Here is a 23,059-nt window from a genome sequence, read left to right on the forward strand (position 1 = left end):
AAACTAGGGGCTGCTGTGAGGGCTCAGAAGATCAGGGCTAAGGGGTCAAGGTTGAGACTGGGGCCTGGATGGGCAAACATGGAGAAAGGGGAGGACCGTATCTGAGCTCCTGGCCCACAGGTTCTACCAGCAAGTGTGCAGCCACTTACACATGTTCATCCTGATTGGAGATGACCAGGCCCGCAAACAGCTGCCCTCCCTCCTTTTCCTGAGGCTCCTTCAACTGGCCATCGCCAGCATTGATCGCTATGAACCCTGGGACCAAGATTCCCTGGTCAGTGTGGTCCAGCACCACCTGCAGGGTGCTCAGAGTCTAGCCCCTGGTGACGGTGAGCCCTTTTTACCTGTCCTCTCCACTCAACCAGGTTCTAGGGAGGATTATTACTTAGGTCAGTGTCAGTCTCTCTCTCTCTCTCTCTCTCTCTCTCTCTCTCTCTCCCCCCCCTCCCTCCCCCTTCACCTCTTCTGCCCTCTGTCTTGAGCCAGGAAAGGGTCCCTTTCCTTTCCCATTCCCTTACAAGCTCACAAGTCCAGGCTAAAGCCATGCTTGTTGCAGACTCCTTGAAGTGCCCAGACCTCCAGGCCTCAATTCCCAGTGTGGCCAAAGCCATGGCTCTCATCCACCTGTCGGCTGCCAGCTACCATGGACACCTGTGCCCTGAATTGCCCCTCGTCACCCCCAAGACCTTCCTAGACTTCCTGGGCACCTTCGTGCTGCTGCAGCAACAGATGATCCTGCAGATGGAGAACAAGGCCCAGCGGTGCGTGGTCCCATTCCCTGCACTGTGCCGCCTCCAGCTCCCTCGGGTCCACTCACTGGCATATTGTATCTCCAGGATCCACAATGCCCTGGGGAATCTGACAATGCTGATTGAGCAGCACAGTGCCCACACTGACCTGGTCTTCAACTTGGAACAGCAGCTGAAACACTCCCGCAGGGTAAGGGGGAGAAGATTATGAGGCAGAGGGAGGGTCAAAGCAGGAGCCCAAAAGGGGACTTGGCAGGAACCAACCAGACTAAACCTTAGTTCTTGTCTCCAAAGAGTCCGCCTTTCCCCATGGGATCTTTCTAAGCCCTGCTGCCTCCTCTTTTAGAGCTTAGGCTCAAAGTCCCGCCGTCACATCTGAGACCGGGCTGATTCTTCTAAACACAGGAAACCCAAGTGTCTGCTTCTGGTTGACCCTAGTACCTTGACTGTGTGAAGTTCAGCATGCTTCCCAAGGTCTCTGTAGATCCCCACTGGGGACGGGGCAGGGGTTACATTCTCATGGTCACCTCTGTCTCTTAACCTCTTTTCTCCTGAATTCTGTCACTGCTAGTTGGCATACCTCTTGCTGCTATCCTCTTCCCCCACACCACTTTGTCCCTCTACCTCTTCCACAAAGTATAAAATATACAAGGCTGCTGTTTAGAGTGGGGGAATGTGGAAGGGTGGTGGCAGTAGGGGCAATTTACATTCTAGAACAGAACCAGAAATAGATTTAAGTGGTATACTAGACCTCAATGTCCTGAATTTCCTCAGTCACCCTCCTCTACAGGGCATTTCCCCGTGACCAACTTTTCTCCCATCACACCAATACCTGCCCCACAATGTTATTCAGCCACCCCACTTTTATTTTAGAGCTCCCCAAATATAATTCTCATATAATAATGTTATTTTCCCCCAGTCCAAATCCTAAATCCTATTGCTTTCTTACACAGAGCAATTTTCTTTTTGAATAAACCTCTCATATCTAGCTAAAACTGGTGCAAGTGGGGTTATCACACCTTCTATAGCCAAATACTCTCAGTTAAAAATGTTTTCCCAAAATAAAGAGAGGTTTTTTGTTTTGTTTTGTTTTTTTCATAAGAGGAATTCTGAAATAGCATGTTTTAAATTTCCTGCTGTGCAAGACTTTGATGCAGGTTTGGGGATAACTACGAAGAAGTGAAGTAGTGATCAACTCACAGGCCGATGATCTGACGTACTTTCTCTTGGGCTTTCAGGTCGTATAGCCCCTAATGCCTAGCCTGCCTCTTTTGATGGGTGCCCTCAGGGCTATCACCCAGGGTGGCACAACTCTAGGGGCATGGCTTACATTGTATCTACGTATGTGGTTTTCATTGTGCTCCACTTAAATGGTACGCCTTGGAGTTCTCATGGGGCTGGTGCCTCCTACCACTCACCACCAAGCATCACTGGCATAGATCAAACCTCAAGACTCAGCTGAGATGCAAAAAAAGAGAGACGTTCATGGAGGGTTAGGAGTCCTCTCACCCATGTTTTCCATATTCCAGTTTTTTGTCTTGGGCCCTAACTTTTCCCAAGATGATTAATACCAGGAATTGTTGATTTGGTTTAGGGGTGCTATTATATTATTCTTTGATTCCTAGGTCAGTTCTTATATATCAGAGTACAACATAAAAAACCCCAAAATATGGATAAGAAATGTTTGTAGTCTCAGGGGCATTCAGTGTCAGATTCCTTGGTCATTCACTCAGCAGTCATGATTGTGTGTACTTCTTTCCATGTCCTCCACCCAGGAAATGGCACCACCATCCACTTAGTCACTGAAGCAAAATCCCAGAAGTCATTTTGGATACCTCTATCTCTTTTCTCTCTTATATTCAATTTGTTCATTTATTCATTATTGTACTCAACGAAAATTAATTGAACTCCACATTCTTTTGCCAGGCATTAATTAATATTTATGTTTATGTCTACGTCTACATCTATGTTTACAACTAGATAGATAGATAGATAGATAGATAGATAGATAGATAGATATAGATAGAAATAGAATTCTTGCCACAGCTTTCTGATGTGACCATCCCTTTTCCCATTTTACAGATGAGAAAACTGAAATCCAGAGAGATTAGGATGAGGATTAAATGAAATCTTACATGAAGGCATTTTAAAACGCTGGCACATAATAACTATTAGGTTAGAATACCTCCTAATAAGAAAGATAAGGCACTGTTCTTGGCTTTATTGTTCCTAGTTTACTGGAAGATACAAATTTATCCAGGCAATTACAAAATAGTGTGTTATGACAGAGCAAGTCTAGGGTACTCTGAATTATCAAGAAAGACTTTCTAGAGAAAGCACAGTGCAACAGTATATAACACAGAACCACATGGGAGAGCATGGTAGACACTCAAAAACATTTTTTAAATACGTAAACGAATGAAGTACATCAAAGCTGACACATGAAGGTTAGGTACGATTTTGCATAAATGGGGATGGGGAGGAAGAATGTCACATATGCAGTATATAAGAGCATATGCAAAGGCCCAGAGGCAAGAGAATGTGTGTCACATTGGAAGAACTGAAAGTCAGGAACGGCTGGAGAGTAGAGTTCTTGGAGAGGAAAAAGAGATGAGGTTGGAAAGATGAGTAGAGGCCTTCTGGTCATGGAGGCATTGTAAATAAAATGAAAGAGTGGCAAGTGTGGTGAGGGGCATGGTGCTGCTGATGATACTTGGTTATTAGAAAACCAATCAGGCTGCAACACGGAAAATAGATTAGAGGAGGGGATTAAGAGTGGAAGCTGAGACATCAGTTGGAAGCCAGGGTAGAAGGTCAGCAGTGAGAGAGCGTGAGCCTAAGCGATGGGTACTGGGGCTAGGAATAGGCATGAGAGATGTTTAGGAGGTAGAATTGAAAGGCCTTTAAGATGGGTTGGGTTTGGAAGAAATAGAAGAGACGGAGTAAAGGTAACAATTAGGTTTCTTCCTTGGGAAACTTGGGTGTATTTTGCCACAATTCTAAGAAAAAGAACACAAAGAGATGAGTAAGATTAGAAGAGATGTGAGGAGGATGGCCAATAAATTCATTTTTGGACATGTGGTGTCTGAGTGGCCTGTGGGACACGAAAGACAGATGGATACATACCTGTATGTGGGAAAGAATCTGGCTAGAGATAGAGATTTTGGAATTGTTAAAGTGGTAATCAAAGCCATGAGATTAGGGAGGGCACACAGAAGTGTGGGGTAAGAAGAGAAGGGGGTCCTGAAAAAAGTGGCTGAGGAATATTTAAGGGATGACAGGAAGAGACTGAGAAAGAGCAGCCACAAGTTGGAGAAAGCCAAAGGAGAACACAGTATCATGAAAGTCAAGGGAAGAAAATGCTTCGAGAGGAAGGGAACAGTCTTCTGTGACAAATGCCACTAATGGGTCTAGGAAGAGAGAGTATAGCGTAATGGTCAAGCATGTAGGCTTTGGAGTCAGATTGTATGGCAGGTCAGGAGAAGCAACCACCAACTCAGGGCTGCATCACTGGATGTAGAACTCACAGGCTAAGAAGTGACAGTTCCAGAGCTCAGTCTATATCTGTGGCCTATTTGGAGTTCAACTTGGTCACCCTAACCATCAAGTGAGGAGTACACTGGAGTCCCAAGCCCACGGGGTCTTCCTTTGGGGCCTTCCCACCTGGTCCAGGATCTGGAGCTGCAGCCTGGGTCTCTGTTCACAGAACCTCAACACATGTCAGCAGCAGCTAGAGAAAGGCAAGCTCCTGTACCAGCAGCAGCTGGCAGACTGTCGGCAGCAGGAGAACCTCGCTGAGAACTTAACCAAGCAGTCGGATGCCCTGCGGGCCCAGCATGAGGCTTTCCTAGAGCAGGTGGGCTCTTCCTGCCACCTGCCCTGCCCTGCTGTCTTGGGAGGGGACAGCCCCTCACAGGATACCCAGAAGAGGAGACAGGGTGATTTGTCATGGAGTCTCCTGCGGGAGGGAACATCTCCTAGGATGGCTTGAGAAATGGTCTCTTCACGGGGACTCCTAGGAGGAGATGATCCCTCTTGGCAATAACTTGATTAAGAGGACATTTCAGGAGCTCATCTCTCCTCATTCAGATGGGCAAGGCCTTTCTAGGGCCCCTGAGCCAGCTGCAGGTGGCTGACTTTGAGGAGATTCGGAGCTACCGTGCACCACCAGAACCTGTGGTCCAGGTGACTGATGCGCTGTGTGACCTGTTCCACCATGAAGGAGGCTGGGCCAGTGCCAAGCAACTGTTATGCACTGAGGACTTTTATCAGGTAGGGAATGTGGGGTACAATGGGTGAGGAGAGCGGAGGCAGAAAGGGGCAACGTGGCAGGATGAGGCTGTTGGGGCAAGGTTCTGAACATCTGCATCTTCCCTCACCCCTTTCAACACACACTCTCCCAGGAGCTGGTGTTCTTCCCCAAGGAGAAGATGACAGACTCAGAGGTAATAAAGTTAAACCTGGCTCTGAAGGCTCCAGGTATGAGTGATGAAGCCTTGCGGGCAGTAAGCATACCTGCAGCAAGCCTGGCAGCCTGGCTCCGGGCTGTTCTGCACTACAGGCTGGCACAGCACCGAGGACTGCCCACGGCTCTGCTGCTGCAGCAGGTAGAGGCGACACTGGCTCGGGAGCAGGCCCGCCTGGCCCACTACCAGTTCCAGGCTCAGGAGATCCTAGAGCACAATTTGGCCCTGACCAAGAAGCTGGAAGATGCCCAGGCCTCCCATAACCAACTGGTAGAGAATCTCAGTTTGGCTCAGTGTGGCCAGTATCACAAGTGGCCCATAAAAGCTGCACTGCTCACGCCCATGCATTTCTGGACTACCGAGCTCCAGGTAATCAGCCCCTCCCAGATTTCCCCCAAAGTTCATTTTTGTACCACTGTCCACACTCCTCTGCTTCTCCCTGTGCCCTCACTGCCTCTCTCTGTCCCACTATGCCCTCCTTGCCATGCTTTCCTCTATACCCTGCTTTGCTCCCTGTCTAACAGACCCTCTGCCTGTACCCTCCTCACTGGCCGATACCCTCTCTGGTCTTCCCTTCCACACCAGAAGTTGAAGGGGCACTGCATGACTGTGCTTGGAGATGCCCTCCTGTGTTCAGCTGCCATCGTCTACCTGGGTCCCTTCCCGCCACTGCGGCGCCAGGAGATACTGGACAAGTGGCTGGCTCTGTGTAGGGGCTTTCAGGAGACCCTGGGCCCAGATGATGTGGCTCAGGCACTGAAGCAGAGTCAGAAATCTGTCACCATACCACCAGAGAAACCCCTGCTCTCCACACGCTCTCCCTTCAGCCTTCTGTCCTTGCTGAGCTCTGAATCCGAACAGCTCCAGTGGGACCGAGACCTAAAGCCCCAGGCAAAGTCAGCCCGCATGGCAGGCCTCCTTCTGCGAAGTCGCACCCACTACTTCAGTTGCCGTTGGCCTCTGCTACTTGATCCCAGCAACCAGGCCCTTATCTGGCTGAACACACTGCCTCGGGAAGAGACTAGATGCTTGGCCCCAGGTCCCACCACGGACAGAGGTAAAGTCAGGGATAACAATCACAGTGCTTCTCAGGTCCGAAGTGCTCACCACTCTAGCCACATATGGTCTTCCTTTTTATAATGAAGACACTACATTTTTGTGGCCGGGACATCCCAGATTTCACCAGCCTACAAGATATTACTAAATTAGGTCACATTTGTATTTTGGGGCCCATATTACCATGATTCTGAATCTACATGGCTGACCAGTGCATAATCTTCCACTTCCTTGGTCTGGTCAGCCCTACTGGAAACTTGGCCTACAACTCAGAGCTTTACTACTGAATTTGTCCTATGTTCAGGAATTCTAGGGAAATATTTCTATTGGCTCTGCTTGGATCGGGGATCCATCCTGGTGGAATGTTGGAAGGAGCATTTTCTAGGGGAAGGAAGCGAGGGTGTTTATTTCCCATAAGAAGGGGTTAGGGGTTGCGTTGGTGAGAATAACAGACATCTCCAATGGAAGGTGTATGATAGAGATCTGTAACATAGGCTCTATAATCAGGCTATCTGGGTCAAATATCTGTCCTTTGCTAGCTATTGAGCTAAGGCAGTGTAACTACTCTCTCTAAACCCTAAGTTTATTTGCCAATAAAATGAGGGTCTTAATTATACCCACCTCATAAAGTACTGTACTAAGTGTGGTAATTCACGTAAAATGGGTTCACACAGTACCTAATATGTAATAAGTTCTCTAGAAACCATTTTGGAGAACATCGTTATTACTACTACTATATTACTGTCACCATTATTACAGCCCACCCTTTGGCCATCCAGCACTACTTTCCATTGCTCCCACACACCATTACAAAAATGCCCATTATAGAATTATCATATGTGCAACTATACATGAATCTACCCCCTCTCTAATAAGAGACACCCTGAAGTAACATCCAGCTGCTGCGTTTGATTCTGGGTCCAGAAATTCTGAATGGTGTTCATTGCTCTTGATCAGATCTGGATGTGGCTCTTCACGTTTCTGTGACCTATGACAGTTCCTATGCTATCACACCACATTAACACACCTGCCATGCAAAGTGAAGCAAAATCAAATCCAAATAACTACAATATACTTCCTGCTTAGAAACTGGGAAAGGAAAAGAAACAAACATACTGTGTATTAGTCTCTAGCATGGACTGCCTAATACCAGACAGAGATAGTAAGGCAAATGATTAGCATTATTTCACTGGCTCAGGAGTTCTTAGACAGCCTGTTCAGCCACCCTGGGTTCTGATAAATAGTATGTTTTTTGCCCACTCTTCCCAGGGCTGTCTGTGAAAGGAAAGTTGGACAAGAGTCCCCTGTTTGTAGCTACCTTAAATGTCCACTTCCTATTGGAATTGGAATTGGTATGTGGGTTTAGAATTTGCCTGAAATTAAGCAGACACAGATCACTCGTTACCAGGTGGGGGATTTTCTGGCTAATCCCCTTAAGTATCTCATCTTTTTCCTGCAGATTTCATTTATAAGGATTCTATTAGCTATTAACCAATGCCAGAAATCTTGGTACATTCTCATTCTTAAATTCAAACTATACCTTCCCACTTCTATCTCTTAACATTGGTTCTGGGGGCTCCCCCAATTCCACTAAGGTTTAGTGTAATTGTCATCCATCTAAACCTTGACCTTCACCTCAGAGCTATCAGGAAGAAAATAGTCTGCATAGTGATCAGCCATGGAATGTAGCTGCTATTCCTTTGGGCTGTATCCAAGTCAAGAGGGTGAGGGAGACTATTATCTTTGTCAAGCAGGGAATGCATAGAGAGAAGTGTGTGGAATGGAATGTCAGTAGCCCATAATTTCCTATTCTACGCAACATGAGGTAGAGAATCATTTTTACAAATCAGCAAGGTACATGAGTATCTTATCATCATCTGAAATCGCTTGATATGAACAGAAAGGAATTCCTTTAAAGTTTTTCCTAGAGATTGTTTCTCTCATTTAAGTGGAGAAGTAGCCAGCATACTCCAATATCTTCTATTAGGTTGGTGCGAAAGTATTTGTGGTTTTAGCAATTTTTAACCTTTTAAACCGCAATTACTTTTGTACCAACCAAATACTAAATCCACTAAAGTTCAATGAGCACACCGTCCAAGTCCCATGAGATAAGCCTATTTATTTATTTATTTATTTATTTATTTATTTATTTATTTATTTATTTACCTGTCACATAGTCTAGCCACCTTCCCAGAAAAAGAAAAATCCTCATTGCTTCCCCCACACCCCAACTCACTGTATCAGTTAGGAATGCTCTCACTACTAGTAAAAAAACAAAACAAAACAAAACAAAAAAACAACTTACCATGGCTTAAACAAATAGGGATTTATTTATCTCACATTATAAGAAGTACTGAGATAAGTAGGTATATGGCTTCAATGTTGCCTTCAAGCACCTAGATTCTTCTATCTTCCTTTTCTATGATCCTTAGCATGTTGGCTTATCACATTGTAGTGGGTTGAATGGTGGCCCCCCAAAAGATATATCCACATCCTAACCCTTGGAACCTATGAATGTGACCTCATTTGGAAAAAGAGTCTTTGCAGATATAATTAAGGACCTTGAAATGAGATCACCCTAGATTATCTGAGTTGGCCATAAATGTAATGATACATGTCCTTACAAGACAGAAAAGAAGGCATAGGTACACAGAAGGCACGGGCACACATGTGAAGATGGAGACAGATAGTGGAGTTATGTAGCCACAGGCCAAAGAACTCCTGGAACCACCAGAAGCTGGAGGAGGCAAGGAAGGATTCTCCCTTAAAGACTTCAGGAGTGTAGCCTTGCTGACACCTTGATTTTGGACTTCTGGCCTCCAGAACTATGACAGAATAAACTTCTGTTGTTTTAAGCCACCATATTTGTGGTAATTTGTTATCGAATTGGCTACTATCCCTCCAAACATCATGTCAGAGTTGCTGATAGCCATTTCTGTCCCTTTTGTCATGAAAACAAAAGATCTTCCAGAGGACCGAATAGCCAAATGTGGTAGGCAAAAGTTTGGCTTCCATAACCTTTGTTCTCTGGTGTTACTCTTATAATTATGTTACATGGCGAGAGCGACTTTGCAGATGTAATTAAGTTTACTAATCAATTGACCTGAAGATAGAGATATTATCCTGGATAATCTGGGTGGGCCCAATGTAATCACTGTGCTCTTCAAAGAAGAAAAGAGGAAAGAGGAAGTTAGAAAGATTTGAAACACAAGAAGAATTCAACAAACTGTTGTTGGCTTGAAGATGGAGTGAGCTACAGGTTAAACGTGAAAAGGAAATGAATTCTGTCAAAAACCTTAAGCCCAGCAGAGTCCCCAAGTCCCAGATGAGAACTGCAGCCCCAGTCGATGCTTTGATTTTAGCCCAGTGTAACCCTGAACAGAGCATCCAGACATGTTGGGCTGGGCTTTTAACCTACGGAACACAGATAATAAATGTTTGCTTAAGCTGCCAAGCTTGTGGAATTTGTTAAGCAATAGGAAGTAACTACAACAAACTGTGGACCTGGTATCTCCACTTGCCCACTTCTTAAATATTTAATACTTTAAAAAATTCTTAAATTTCTTAATACTTGAAAAGTAATAAGTATTTCTTTCCTGGCCCCTGCAGTTGAGGAGGCAAAGGAGAAGGGGTTGGGGATGGCCGTCGTTAGCCAAACATCTGTGTGCGTCGCGCTGTCCACTTGGCTAATTCACAGTTTTATGGCCTTTCACTTAAAAGTTGGTACTTCCAAGCACTGATTTCTATATTAGTGATGACTCTTTTGGTTGTTAGTGACAGAATTAGCTGAGGCAAAAAGGGAAATGCACCGAATCATCAATCTACAGAAAGGCATAAATGGAGCGGCTTTCAGCGGTGACTAGAACCCTTTCCTGGAATTTTAGAGTAATAATAATGACAGCTAACACTTATTGAATGCTCACTAAGTGCCAGCTGAGTGCTTTCTATGTATTATTTCATGTCATTGTCACAGTAGCCCTATGAGGGACTCGCTGATATCAACTCCATTTCACAGATAAGGAAACTGAGTCATAGAGCTTAAGTGACTTCCTTCATGAGATAGAGCCCTTGGGTGAACAGTGCTCCCTAGGAGCCTAATTCTACCTCTGAGCAGAGCTCCTCTGCATCTTTCTGCCAATAGGGAAGGGCTTCAGGAGAAATCAAGAGAAAGAGTGTACAGAGGAGGACACGGAAGAGGAAGATGATGATAGTGAAGAGTGTGATAAAGCTAAGGAGAAGACAAAAGAGCAGAAAGCAGAGGAAGAGAAGCAAGAGCAGGAAAAGAAGGATGAGACACAGAGGCAGGAGTCAAGCCCCGCCTCTGAGATCCAGTCTGCACCCCTTCCCTACCTCAGCGTACTTTCAGGTGCTGACCCGGACCTGGGTCCTCAGCTCCTGGAGGCAGCTGCTGGGGGTAAGAATTGGTCCCCACCCACCATGTCCCCCTTCTTTTCTCCCCCCACTCTATGGCCCCACAAGCCTCTCACACCTCAGTTTGACCTCAGCTCCCACCTTCATCCCAGTCACTAACTGATGAAGAGCTCTGAGGGAACCCTGCTATCAACCAGAGAGGAGCTCATGAGAGTCAGATTTTGTGCACCGGGGTGGGGGTGGGGTGCTTATATGCTGCCATGGTGAGTAAGGTGTCCTTGCCTCCCCCTCACAGGCCTGCCCATGTTACTGACCAATATGGAGCTGGGCCTGGGGTGCCAAGAACTACAATGGTTACTGCAGCGAGAAGAGCTGAGCCCACTCCAGGTGCAGCCTGGCTTCTGTCTCTATCTGAGCACTACCCTCCCCCTTGGTGCCTTGGGAAAAGGTGAGGCTCAGTGGGTAAGTTTCTCACACAGCTTTGTGGACACACTGGGCCCCCAGATTCACTCAGTCTGGTCCAGAGCAGGCTCAAGACTATAGCAGGGAGCCATACTCCCTGTGCACCCCACCCCCTGGCTCTGCCAAGGGGAAGGGGTTGAGTGTCTCCCATGTGACCCCAAGTGCTAGGTTGTGAACTGCTGAAGGGGCTGAATGTACTGGATCTGGGCCTGAACATGGACGTCCTAGAAGAACAGATGCTGCATGAAATCTTGTGCATAGAGTGTCCCAAGCTTGAGAGCCGCTGGCAGGACCTCAAGATAAGATCCCTGGATGCCTGTGAAGCTGTGGAGGCTGTTGAGGTGCTCGGGGACCAGTCTATGGGTTGGATGGGCCCAGGTATGAGGGTGGAGATGAGTGGAGATGATGGGGGACTGTGTGGTAAAGGGCCAGATCCATGCAACAAGTGCCTGTATGCAGGAGCGACTGCTGACGATGCTACTGTTCCAAAACCCAAATCATCAGAAACCAGCCAAGTTCCTGCGGGGCACGGTGAGGACCCAGGCACAGCTATGTCAGCTGCGTGCCCATTGCGAGGAGCTAGAAGAACTGAGGCTGCAGGAGGTGGTATTGTGGGCACCCTATCGACGTGTGGTCCAGCATGGAATGGCCATTATCAAGGCCCTTAGCCCGCTGCAGAACCTGCTGCCACCTTTACGTCTGAGCCCAGAGAACTGGCTGGCAGCCACCAAGCAGGCACTGAACAGCATGAAGCGGTGTGAGAATCATGAGGGGGTGGACCTGCCCAGCCATCTGCTGCAGCTAAGAACACAGCTGACCCGCCAGCTGCTCGGCTGCACCGTGGCTGCACTGGGCCTGACTCAGGTACCCTTGGTGGGTGCCTTAGGTGCTCTGGCTTTGCTGCAAATATCAAAGAAGGCACCAGATCTGGAGAGGCTGGCACTTTGGCCTGGACTGGCAGCCTCTCCCAGCACAGGCTACAGCAAGCCAGTCCCAGGTGTGGCTCGGCCGCCCTGGGTAGGGCTGAGAGCCTGGCACGAATGTGGAATGTTAGAGCTGCTGCCCCCATTTGCTGGGCTGCGTGCGTCCCTGGCAGGCCGCTCCAATGTTTGGCAGGCTTACCTGTCACTGTCATCCACAGTGCTGGGGCCTGCACCTGGGCCTGGGTCTGATCCACTCAGCCTCCTCCAGAGGCTGATCCTGTGGCGTGTGCTGAGACCTGAGTGCCTGGCAGGTGCCCTGGCAGACTTTACCACCAGCCTCCTGGGTCGGCCCCTGGATGAAAACCTGAGCGCCTTCACTATACCCCTCGAACACAGTCAAGCTACTCAGCCCCTGCTGGTCTTGTTACCACCACCTGGTCACCCCACAGACATCTTGCATCCCCTGACTGTCATCCAGAAACTGGCTGCCAAACATGAGCAGGTTTGAGCCAAGCCTCTTAGCCACAGAGTGACCAGGCTCCTATGGGCTGGGATGGGGTGTATGTGTGTGTGGGAGTGTCCTCCCAGCATTCACATGGATCTTTCTGGATTACCCAGACTTTGGGGATTATTGTGGCATTACTTGGGGTCCCTTGAGTCACTTTATGATCACTTTGAGTTCTTCTGACATCTCTCTGTTGGTTCCCAGGGGCAGAAGCATCTGGAGGTGATAGCCCTGGGCTCTGAGGCCTGGGATCCGGTCTCGGTTGTGGTCAGCACTCTCTGCCAGGCTATGCACAAAGGGCACTGGCTGGTGCTGGATAATTGTCACCTGATGCCTTACTGGCCGAAGGAGCTGTTGCAGCCCTTGCTGGGGCTGTTGGACGGAGCCAAGGGTGGGTTTGCTCCCTAGAGATCATTTCTAGGACCTTTTCCTACACTTGGGCCTGAGCTTGCACTCTCCGGCCTCATGGCCAATCCCCTAGCTCCAAGCCTGTCCCCTGTATGTGACTCCTGACCCCCTAGCCTCAAGTCTGATCCCTCAACTTGTATCTGACCCTTTACCCAGCGATTGATCTCAGCCCCATGTCTGACCCCTAGTGGTCTCGGACCTGGAGTTAGAACTGCTTTTAGCTCAACCTACAAGCAGGAATGTGGTCCACAGAGATTTCCGTCTTTGGCTTATTGTGCCTACAGAGGCTATTGCTTCCTTACCAGGTGAGGAGCTTTCCCCTACAGGCTCTCAGACTGGAGTGGGGAGGGCAACTGTGCTGTGTTGGCTTAGCACTCTCCTTCCTCCCCAGCTATACTAACTCAGCATTCCATGCCTATTTCCTGGGAGCCGTCCCTGGACCTGCGCCGCGTCTTGATCGACAGCGTGGAGCTAGCCCAGCAAGGACTGTATGTGCAACCCCCTACTAAGGCGCTGCCTCTGCTCCTCCTGCATGGCCTCCTGCTACACCGGCAGCTCTATGGAATGAAGCTGCAGGCACATAGGGGGCGCTGGTGAGGGACTCACCCATCCTGCTCCTTAGTCAGTCACTTAGCAACCACTGAGTATTTTCCACGTGCTGGGATTCATCTCGGGGGAGAGCCAACGTGTGAGGGCCGAGGGAAGCCAAGGAAATAACTCACTTTGAATTGAGTCTTGAAAACAGGCAGATTAGGTGAAGATGGGGCCTTTCTGAGCAGAGGGAACTAAGCTCAGTAGGAGGGAGAAGACTTCAGTGTGGCTGAGGTGGACATGCTGTGGGTGGGAGAGGTGAGACTTGAGTGGGAGAGGTGAGGGTTGTGGCACAGGGCCGTTAAGACCATTGCAAGGGACCTGATTTTATCCTGAGGAAGTGGGCAGCCACTGAAGGGTTTTAAGTAGGAGAAAAAAAATTGATCCTACTTGTCTGTTGGAAAGATCACTCAGGCTTCAGTGTGGAAAACGGACCAGATGGGGCTGGCTGGAGGCAAGCAGGCAGTTTTAGGAGGCTTGGAAGTCTCAAGGGACGAGGTCATGGTGATGGGAACTAGGGTGGTCACAGCAGGGATGGAGAGTAAATATAGGATGAGGAAGAGGAAGAGGCAAGGATGGCTCCCAGATTTCTGCCTTGGACAACTGGGTGGCTAGTATGGAGGGAAATGATGATTTTCATTGAAAGCAAGCTGTCTTTTGAGATGCCAAGTGACAATGACTAATGAGCCCTCCTGAGTCTGGGGCTCAGGAGAAGTTTGAGCTGGAGAGGAAGATGTGCGAGTCCTCAGCATATAGATGCTTTTGAAACCCTACTTTCTGTTCCCCTTCTCCAGGAGTCAAGTGACCCTAAGCCAGGTCCTTCAGATCCAAGACCAGCTGTGTGCCAGCCTTAGCAATCCCAGTGCTGCCATGCAGGAGCTGGCCGGTGAGACCCTTCCTTTCTGCCATGTAGTCATCAGCCCACAGGAGAGCCCAGAAAGGGGTGGGGGTGGGAGTACTGAGATGGGGACATCATTCACAACTTTGGTTTGGGAAGTGGTGGAAACTGGAGAGGTTGGAACTAAAGGGATCTGACCTCATCTTCAGCTTCGGTTTTCTATGGGGGTCCTGTGGGAGACGACAAGGACAGGGAGACCCTGATTAGCCTCACACAAGCCTGCCTGAGCTCCAGCAGGGGGAGTTGGGACAAACCACACCCCCCCCAGTATCTGCTGGCCACTCTGATGCCCAGCCCAGGTAAGCTCCAGTCAGGTATCTGTGTTGGGGTGGAGAACAGCGCAATGTAGTGCCACCCTCACGGGAATGTGAACAGCAGTGCCCATAAAGGGGTAGGAGGGGGCAATATTCACACAGTTATGGGGTGATGGCTTAAAGGTCAGAGGAAGGCCTACTCCCTTGAACTGGGGTGGGGAGAGTCCATCTTGTTTCTCACCCATCACCTCCACCTCCAAGAGCTAGAGGAGCCAGATGCTATGGCAGAGTGCAAGGCCCAGCTGTACCTATTGCCCATACCACCTGAACCCCAGATCTGCGGACTGAGTGCTGGCCCCCAGGCTTGGCTGTTACGACGCCAGAGTCGTGCTTTCCTGAGTGCGCTGCAGCGGAGTTCACCCACTTGGGTGCCTGCGCCTCCGGGAGGCTCCCGGCGTGCCGAAAGGCGGCTGTGGCAACGCCTCGTGTTAGCCAAGCAGAAACTGGAGTCGTTACAGGCTCTGCTGACCAAGACCATTCACCAAGATGAGTCTGGCGCCGGGTGGGTGGTGCAGGGACTGAATGCGGAGCAGCCTCTGGAGGGTTTCCTCCAGATGGAGGTGCTGGAACTGAGCCAGCTGGTGAGCACGCTGCAGCGGGACCTCGACTGCCTGTTGCAGCAGCTGAAGGGTGCGACCCCGTGTGCTTCCCAACGCTGTGCCGTGGTGGCCCACGCTCTCTGGAATGGCCTCCTACCTCCGCCTTGGAGACCTCATGCGCCTGCTGGGCCACAGCCGCCCTGGCACTGGCTGCGACAGCTGTCACGCAGTGGACAACTATTGGTTCGCTACCTGGACGTGGGCTCCGAAGTACCAAAACGCATCTTTCACCTGTCAGCCTTTCGCCACCCACGCCGCCTGCTGCTTTTCCTGCGCTGGGAGGCTGCCTTTGCTATGGACCAGTATGTGCCCAACTCGAATTTGCCTGGTTGTCAAATTCAAGGCTCCAGCTCCAATCAGCTCCTCCATAAACGTCAGGGGCTGAACATCAACCCTCTGCACCTCCAGGTAACTTCGTGCTGCCCCTTCATTTCCAATTCCGTTCCCTCAACGTCCCTGATTATACCTCGCAGTTATCCCACCTTGCTTCTTCCTGATCTTGCCCCCTTGGTACCCCCACCTGCTTCTCTGATCCTGCTCCACCATGATCCCTCAGCTTTCTAACCTTGCCTGACCAACTTCTGGCGTCCTCAGGTGGTGAAGGGCCCAAAGCCCATGGTTCCAGAGGTGGGGGAGCTGCTGCTGATTGGGCTACAGCTCTGGAATGCCGAGTGGGACCCGCTGGCAGGGGCCTTGCAGGACAGTCCTTCCAGCGGGCCCAGCCCTCTGCCTCCAATCAGCATCAGCACCAGAACCCAGGCCCAGGGCACCAATGACCTGCCACCCCATGCCGGCCTGGCTGTATATTCCTGTCCTGTGTACATGGAAGGTCCCCTCGGCACCACAAGGCTGCACAGCAGGAATATCCTAATGCACCTGCCGCTGCCCACAAAGCTCAGCCCTGCCGTCTGTGTCCAACGGAGAGTCCATGTGTGCAGCCCACCCCTGCCCTGAGCCCTCAACCAAAATAAAGTCGGAGGGATTCGATGAAAGAGTTCTGAGATTTAGAAGGAGTGTAGGGTGTGTGCGCACAGAGGATGTGACACACTGAGGGGAAAGCAGTGTGCACAACTGATGAGAGATGAGGTTGGTTCACACTGAAGGGAGAAGAGGGTGTGTGCCTGGCAACCGGGGGAGGAGAGTGTAGGGACACTATGGGGAGATGGGCCTGGTATCGGTCATGCATCCAAGGCGCTAGGCAGATCTGGGGATGGCGAACATGCAACCGCCCAAATCCTTACCCAGCTCTCTACTGTGCTCTCAGCACTTGTGCTATATCCACAAGGGATATTTATAAAAGGATAACATTAGAACTCAAAATGATTTTCTTAAGGCATTTAGTGGTATAATATTATTGGGAATGCCCCAATCCTGCTCTACCAGTCATCCCTCCCCCTACGATGGATATTCTGAATGAGCCATACACACATACAAAAAAAGCAAAATAAGATACAAGGCCCTACGTTCATTCAAAAATTATTTGTTGAGCACTCCTCTGAACCAGGTGCTATTCCAGGCACTGATGAGATTGTTCTAATGCAGGGAGACAGAAAAGGTCAACATACAAATAAGTTAAATTGATGATTTTTAAGTGATGTAAAAAAAATAAAGTAGGGGCGGCCGGTTAGCTCAGTTGGTTAGAGCATGATATTCATAACACCAAGGTTGCCGGTTCGATCCCCACATGGGCCACTGTGAGCTGCGCCCTCCACAACTAGATTGGAACAACTACTTGACTTGGAGCTGATGGGTCCTGGAAAAACACACTTAAAATAAAAGTTCTTAAAAAAGGAAAATAAAGTAGGCTGATATGTTAGAGCGTGACTAGAGGGGGGAGCAGTTAATACAGTTTGGGTGGTCAAGGAAGGCTTCCTGGGAACTATTTGAAGATCTACGAGGAGTGTTTCCAGTAGAGCACTCAGTAGGTGCTAAGGTCTTGAGGCAGAACAACCCTGGGGTATTCAAGGAATGGAACATGTAGCTGGAGCATGGTAAGGGAGGAGCAGAGTGAGCCAGGAAGATGTAAAGACATAGGGGCAGATCACAGAGCCTTTTCATGCTAAAGAGCCTGCGTTTTCTAAAAGCATAAGGAGGAATCTATTGGAGAGTATTAGGTGGGAGATGATGACATGATCTAATTTGCATTTTTCAAAGATCACACTGGTTGTTCTATGGTGGATGGGTGGAAGAAAATCCAGAATAACAAGGAGGAAGATTTGTTTGGAGGCTATTGAAGTAATTCAAATGAGATGATGGATATGGACAGGATCACAACAGTGGAGACGGGAGAATGAATGGATTTAGGAAATATTCTGGAGGCAAAGCGAACAGGACTTGCTGATGGAATGAGGGAAGAGGACAAATCTAGGATGATTCCTAGATTTTAGGTGTGAGCAAGTTGTGCAGATCATGGTGTCATTAACTGAGATGGGCAATCTGAGGGAGAGACAGATTGGGGTTGGGAATTGAGTTCTGCTTTGATATGCTGAGTTATAATTAGTTGCATAATTGCATGCTATCCCAGGGCAAACCTCTCTGATAAAACTCAGGCTAGGGTATGGCAGAGCTAAAGGCCTACGTGGGCTTACTCTCCCTGACCCCAAGCACCAAAACTTACCAGGATGACTTATTTCCCTCACTGTCTGGCTAGGTACAAGCTACATGGTGGGAGGAAATGCAGACAAAGTATATACTGAGCGTCGGTGCACAATCTCTTCACAGTCACCCCACTCACTAGTGACTATGGTGCAACTGATGCCTTTTAACAGAAGGTCGAGCACAGAGGCCAAAGTCTCCACTTTCCTCAGAAACCATTCCCTTTTTCTTTCCTATGGTCAACCAGGGACATAGCTGTATCTTTAGGGGGATTAGCAGAATATTAAAGAAGTCCTTTTGGATAAATGAACACTCTATCCATGTTTACCATCACTACTATTTATCCTCCAGTGGGAGCTGGAAGTGATAGATAGTGAGACACCTATAAAACCATCTGAAATTTGTTGGTACAGAACATTTTCTCCAAATCCACTCCATTCTCTGGACTGAAATTTCTTGAATTATTCACAGCCCAGTTATTAAACTGAGTCACTTAGAAATTATAAAATAACTACCATTTGGCAGTATAGCCCAAATACAATGACTTCCATGTAAAAATGTTCCAGATTTGACAATTTCACTATTAAAATTGTTTACCAGATAAATTAAAATATTGTTAAGAAATTAAAGTCTCAAACAATGAAAGGAAGGAAGAAGTAAGACACATGACAAAGGGGAGATTTCCTGTCCTGTCCCAGTGGATGGGGGTAGAAGTAGTAGAGACAAGAGAGGGAGGAGGACAAAAATCAACTTGACCTGGGACTTTGGGACGGAGCAGTAAACTGACATACGGAGGGCAAAGCGGCTTTTGCCCTTTATCCTCCTGGGACTTTAGAAGGGAACTGCTTTGCAGCATGGACTTACCATTGTCCCAGGAGCATTGCTAGGGCAGAGTGGCATGGTCAGCAAGGGCTGTCTCTTGATTCCTGCATGGTGTGGATGCTGAATAGACTCTTTAGGCTCAGTGGAGTACCAGGCAGAAAATCACTGTGGTCTACAGCATCAGAGTTGTTGAGAGGAGGCCAAGTTGGCAGGGAGGGGCACAGGCCCTGACAGCTGTAAAAAGCAAGATGACGGATTCATCAGCTTTAGAGGCAAATGTTGGCAGAATGCCCAGGTATAGAAGAACTAGGCCAACCATACTCAGAATATTCCAGCTTGTGCATACCCAAGAGCCAATATTAGACCAGAGGGCCCCTTCCTTCTGATATCAAAACGCCACATAAGCCCTCCTCTCTATAGCCAGATGTCACTTTGGAGAGGAACAGAGGTAGAATGGGAGGAATTTGAATATCTGAGCATTTACTTCAAAGAGAATAAATGAAACTTAAAGACACTGAATTAATTTCTAGCCTCTTCCACTATTCAGTGGAGCGCAGGATAGCAGTGAGACTTGTGAGGAAAATCAGATCAGTAATTGAGACAGGAGCTAAATTTTATTTGCATATGCAAATTTGTGAGAAAATTTGCGATCCATCTATGTACACTACATGCACTAAAAATCCAAAGACCAAAAATGTCATCGACTAGCACTCTGTAGCTCACCTGAAGCTCATTTATTTTTGCAACTTTTCAGTATAATTTGAAATTCTCATTCAGAAATAGGATAGAGGAAATGTCTGAAACAGGAAAAAAAGTGCTATTTTCATCTACGAATGCCTAAGAACCCTGGAATTTATAAGATAGGTACTATTATTATTCCATTTTGCAGATGAGGAAACTGAGACAAAGACTCAGTAAATTATCCAAAGTCACAGAGTCAGAAAATAGTGGAGCCAGTTTTTGAATCTAGACATTTGTCTCCAGAAGCCATTCTCTACACAGCGTGTGTACGACTGATATTCTTTCTTCATGCAGTGGTTGATAGAATTTGCCAGTAAAGCCATCTGGGCCTGGAGTTTTTCGTTATTTTTTTAATGGGAAAGAATTTTAATTACAAATTCAATTTCTTTAGTAGATATAAGGTTATCAGGTTTTTTTACCCTTGAGTTTTGAGAATTCTTTATTATTATATTTACTAGTCCCTTGTCAGATATGTAGTTTGCAAATATTTTCTCCCAGTCTGTAGGTTCCTCTTAACAGGGTCTTTCATTGAGCAAAGGGTTTTAATTTTGAAGTCCAGTTTATCCAAGTTTCCTTTTATGGATCATGCTTGTGATGTCAAGTTTAAAACTCTTGCATAGCACTAGATACCAAAGGTTTTCTCTGATGTTTCTTTTCTAAAGGTTTTATCATTTTATATTTAAGTCCATGATCCATAGTGCGTTAATTTTTGTATATGGTGTGAGACTAGGTCAAGTTTTTTTCCAAAGGATGTCCAAGTTCTCCAGTTCCATTTGGTAAAAAGGATATCATTCCCCCATTAAATTGCTCTTGCACCTTTATCAAAAATCAATTGGGCTTATTTGTGTGGGTCTATTTCTGTTCTCCACTCTGTTCTACTGATTTGTGCATCTATACCTCTCTCCACCAATGCCTCAGAGCCTTGATTACAGTAGCTGTATAGTAAGACTTGACATTGGGTAGTCTGATTCCTCCTACTTTATTCTTCTTTTTCAAGTGTTTTAGCTCTTCTAATTCCTTTGTCTTCTCATAAAATTTTACAAAAATCGTGTCTTCTCATACAAAAATCTTGTCTATGTTTACAAAAATTATACTGGGATTTTCACAGGAACTGTGTAAAACCTCTGTATCTGAGTGGGGACAATTGACATCGTTACTGTTTAGTTTTGCAACCTATGAACATGGTATGTTCCCCATTTATTTAGATCTTTGATTTCATCAGTGTTGTATAATTTTCAGCAAAGAAGTCCTATAAATGTTAGGTTTAGAGCTACGTCATTTCTTTTTGAGCAAATATAAATAGTATTTTTAATTTCAGTGTCTACATGTTCATTTCTAGTGTATAGAAATACAATTTTTGTATGTTTATCTTGTATCTTGCAACCTTGCTGAACTCACTTATGCTAGGAATTTTTTGTTGACTCCTTTGATTTTTGTGTTTTCTGCCTTCCTCTGGGTTAAGTGAATACTTTTTAGAATTCCATTTTGAGTTATCTATAGTGTTTTGGAGATTATATCTTTGTATAGCTTTTTAGTGGTATATATATATACACACACACATATACATATTCTTAATATTCTTTTTATTTACATATTTTTATTTGGAAATGTTTATATCAGTACAGTGGAACTAAATTTTAAGAGACACTGGATGTCATTACTTTGGATATCATTAGTTTATTACAAAAAAGAGACGTGGAAATTATTTACATGATGAGATTTCACAACTTCAGTGGAATGGGCAGCTTCATGTGATACCATGTCAATAGTGATTTACTTCAGTCTACATACTTTCCAAGAACGTCACCATATGTAAATAAGAAAAAGTCCTTGTCGTCTAGAACTACTTTGGTGCCTCCATATTCTGGAAGAACTATCTCCAACTTTCACACTAACTGGTTGAATCTTTCCGCCCTTTCTTTTAGAGCCAGATCCAACAGCTGCTACTGTTGCTTACAATACTTTTCCTTGAGATTTTTTAGGAAGCATAATGCCTCCCTTAGTTACAGTTTCAGCAGCACTCCTTTCAAGTAATACTCGATCAAAGAGTGGGAGAAACTTCCTAAATGCCTGTCCTGTCACGACTTTGGCAGCAGCAGTTCATACTCTGCTCTTGCGCCGCGGCCGCAAGAAGAGACCTGCAGTCCAGTCTTCTGGACATGTGAACTTTAGAAAAGCCTTAATATTCTTAATATGGTCTACTGGTGTTATTTTATCAATTTCAAAGTGAAGTATAGAAATTTTACCTCCCTTTATCCTTCCCTGTTTATAATGTAATCATCTTAAATACTTCTCTTACATTTAGAACCACAACAGTGTTATAATTTTTGCTTCAACCATCAAAGATAATTCAGAGAACTCAAGAGAAGGAAAGCTAGCTGTATTTGCACACATTTTTGTTCACTGTGCTCTTTCATACTTCTTGATGTTCCAAGATTTCTTCTTTTATCATTTCCTTTCTGTTTGGAGAATTTCTGGCCATTCTTTTAGGGTAAGTCAGCTGGTGACAAATTCTCCTGGTTTTCCTTCATTTAAGAACGTCCAAATTTCCCCTTCATTCCTGAAGGATATTTTCACTAGGGTAAGAGTATGGGTTTTCTTTCAAAACCTGAAAGATATTGTGACATTTCCCTATACATTTCCCGTGGTTTCTGATGAGAAATTGCTGTCATTCAAACTGTTCTTCCCCTTTAGGTACAGCACCCTTTTTCTTTAGCTTTTAAGAAAAAAGCTTTAGCTTTAGCTTTTTCTTTAGTTTTCAGAAGTTTAATTATGGTATGTTTTAATATGAATTTCCCCATGTTTATCCTGTTTGGCGTTGTTCACTTTGCTTCTTGAGTCCATAGGTTTTTGTCTCTTACCAAATTTGGGAAGATTTTGCTATTTTTCATCAAGTACTTTCTCAGCTTCTCTTTCTCATCCATCTCTGGGATTTTCATGACAAAGATATCTTTTGTTATAGGGTCATTCCTGAGGCCCTGTCCACTTCTTTCAGTCTCTTTTCAGTCTGTTGTTCAAATTCAGTAATTTGTATTGTACTTTTTTCCTTTTAGTTTTTTAATTCTAGAATTTTCATTTGGTTCCTTTTTGTAGTCTATGTCTCTGGCAAGTTTCCCTATCTGTGTATCTCTGAGACCATATTTTCCTTTCTTTTATTTTCCTTTCATTATTTGAACACATTGACAGGTACTTTAAAATATTTGACAGCTAAATCCAATATCTAAGCCCAATGGAGTCAGTTACTATTGTCTTTTATCCTGAGTATAAATTAACATTTATAATTTCATATTTTTATAATACTTACAGGGCTATTTCCTGTTTGTTTACATGCCTGGTAATTTCGGTTGAAAACTGAATACCGTTGACAATGTTTTCAGTTTTCATTTTGTTGTGAAGATTTGTTGTGTTATTATAGTGGGCATTTTGGGGAGGAGGTGGGTTTAAGTGTTTGTGACGTGACTAATGACCATTTTGTGGTTCCTACAAATAATGCTGCTATGAACAATCTGCAAATGCCTCCTGTGCATGTGCACACATATCCATTGGAAATATAACTATG

The 23,059-nt window shown here is 46.3% G+C and overlaps 2 protein-coding genes and 1 pseudogene across 5 annotated transcripts in view; 1 reads left to right on the top strand and 2 right to left on the bottom strand.

Annotated features, from left to right (window-relative positions):
• The window catches only part of DNHD1 (dynein heavy chain domain 1), a 73,255-nt gene extending 56,558 nt beyond the window's left edge, over positions 1 to 16,697 (top strand). Inside the window, 18 exon segments of the mRNA XM_074335910.1 lie at positions 121 to 329; positions 557 to 761; positions 837 to 939; positions 4,456 to 4,605; positions 4,839 to 5,021; positions 5,153 to 5,584; positions 5,801 to 6,272; positions 10,413 to 10,685; positions 10,938 to 11,090; positions 11,267 to 11,445; positions 11,564 to 12,529; positions 12,737 to 12,923; positions 13,129 to 13,245; positions 13,332 to 13,533; positions 14,326 to 14,417; positions 14,579 to 14,728; positions 14,945 to 15,750; positions 15,937 to 16,697. Coding sequence (XP_074192011.1) covers positions 121 to 329; positions 557 to 761; positions 837 to 939; positions 4,456 to 4,605; positions 4,839 to 5,021; positions 5,153 to 5,584; positions 5,801 to 6,272; positions 10,413 to 10,685; positions 10,938 to 11,090; positions 11,267 to 11,445; positions 11,564 to 12,529; positions 12,737 to 12,923; positions 13,129 to 13,245; positions 13,332 to 13,533; positions 14,326 to 14,417; positions 14,579 to 14,728; positions 14,945 to 15,750; positions 15,937 to 16,296 — 5,239 coding nt within the window. The 3' untranslated portion in view covers positions 16,297 to 16,697.
• The window catches only part of RRP8 (ribosomal RNA processing 8), a 60,935-nt gene that overhangs the window by 27,429 nt on the left and 10,447 nt on the right, over positions 1 to 23,059 (bottom strand). For 2 of the 4 annotated variants that reach the window (XR_012497497.1, XR_012497496.1), the window contains exon 7: positions 18,802 to 18,993. Coding sequence is in view for 1 of the 4 variants with exons in the window: in XM_074335896.1 (XP_074191997.1) it covers positions 18,940 to 18,993 (54 nt within the window). In the remaining 3 variants the exon portion in view is untranslated. Of the gene's footprint in view, positions 1 to 16,787; positions 16,876 to 18,533; positions 18,994 to 23,059 lie in introns of those variants that run through there. The other 2 variants (XR_012497495.1, XM_074335896.1) reach the window with 2 other exon arrangements.
• LOC109460434 (10 kDa heat shock protein, mitochondrial) lies at positions 19,003 to 21,597 on the bottom strand (annotated as a pseudogene).

The sequence above is a fragment of the Rhinolophus sinicus genome, linkage group LG06 (assembly GCF_036562045.2).
Source record: "Rhinolophus sinicus isolate RSC01 linkage group LG06, ASM3656204v1, whole genome shotgun sequence".
NCBI classification, from domain to species: Eukaryota; Metazoa; Chordata; class Mammalia; order Chiroptera; family Rhinolophidae; genus Rhinolophus; species Rhinolophus sinicus.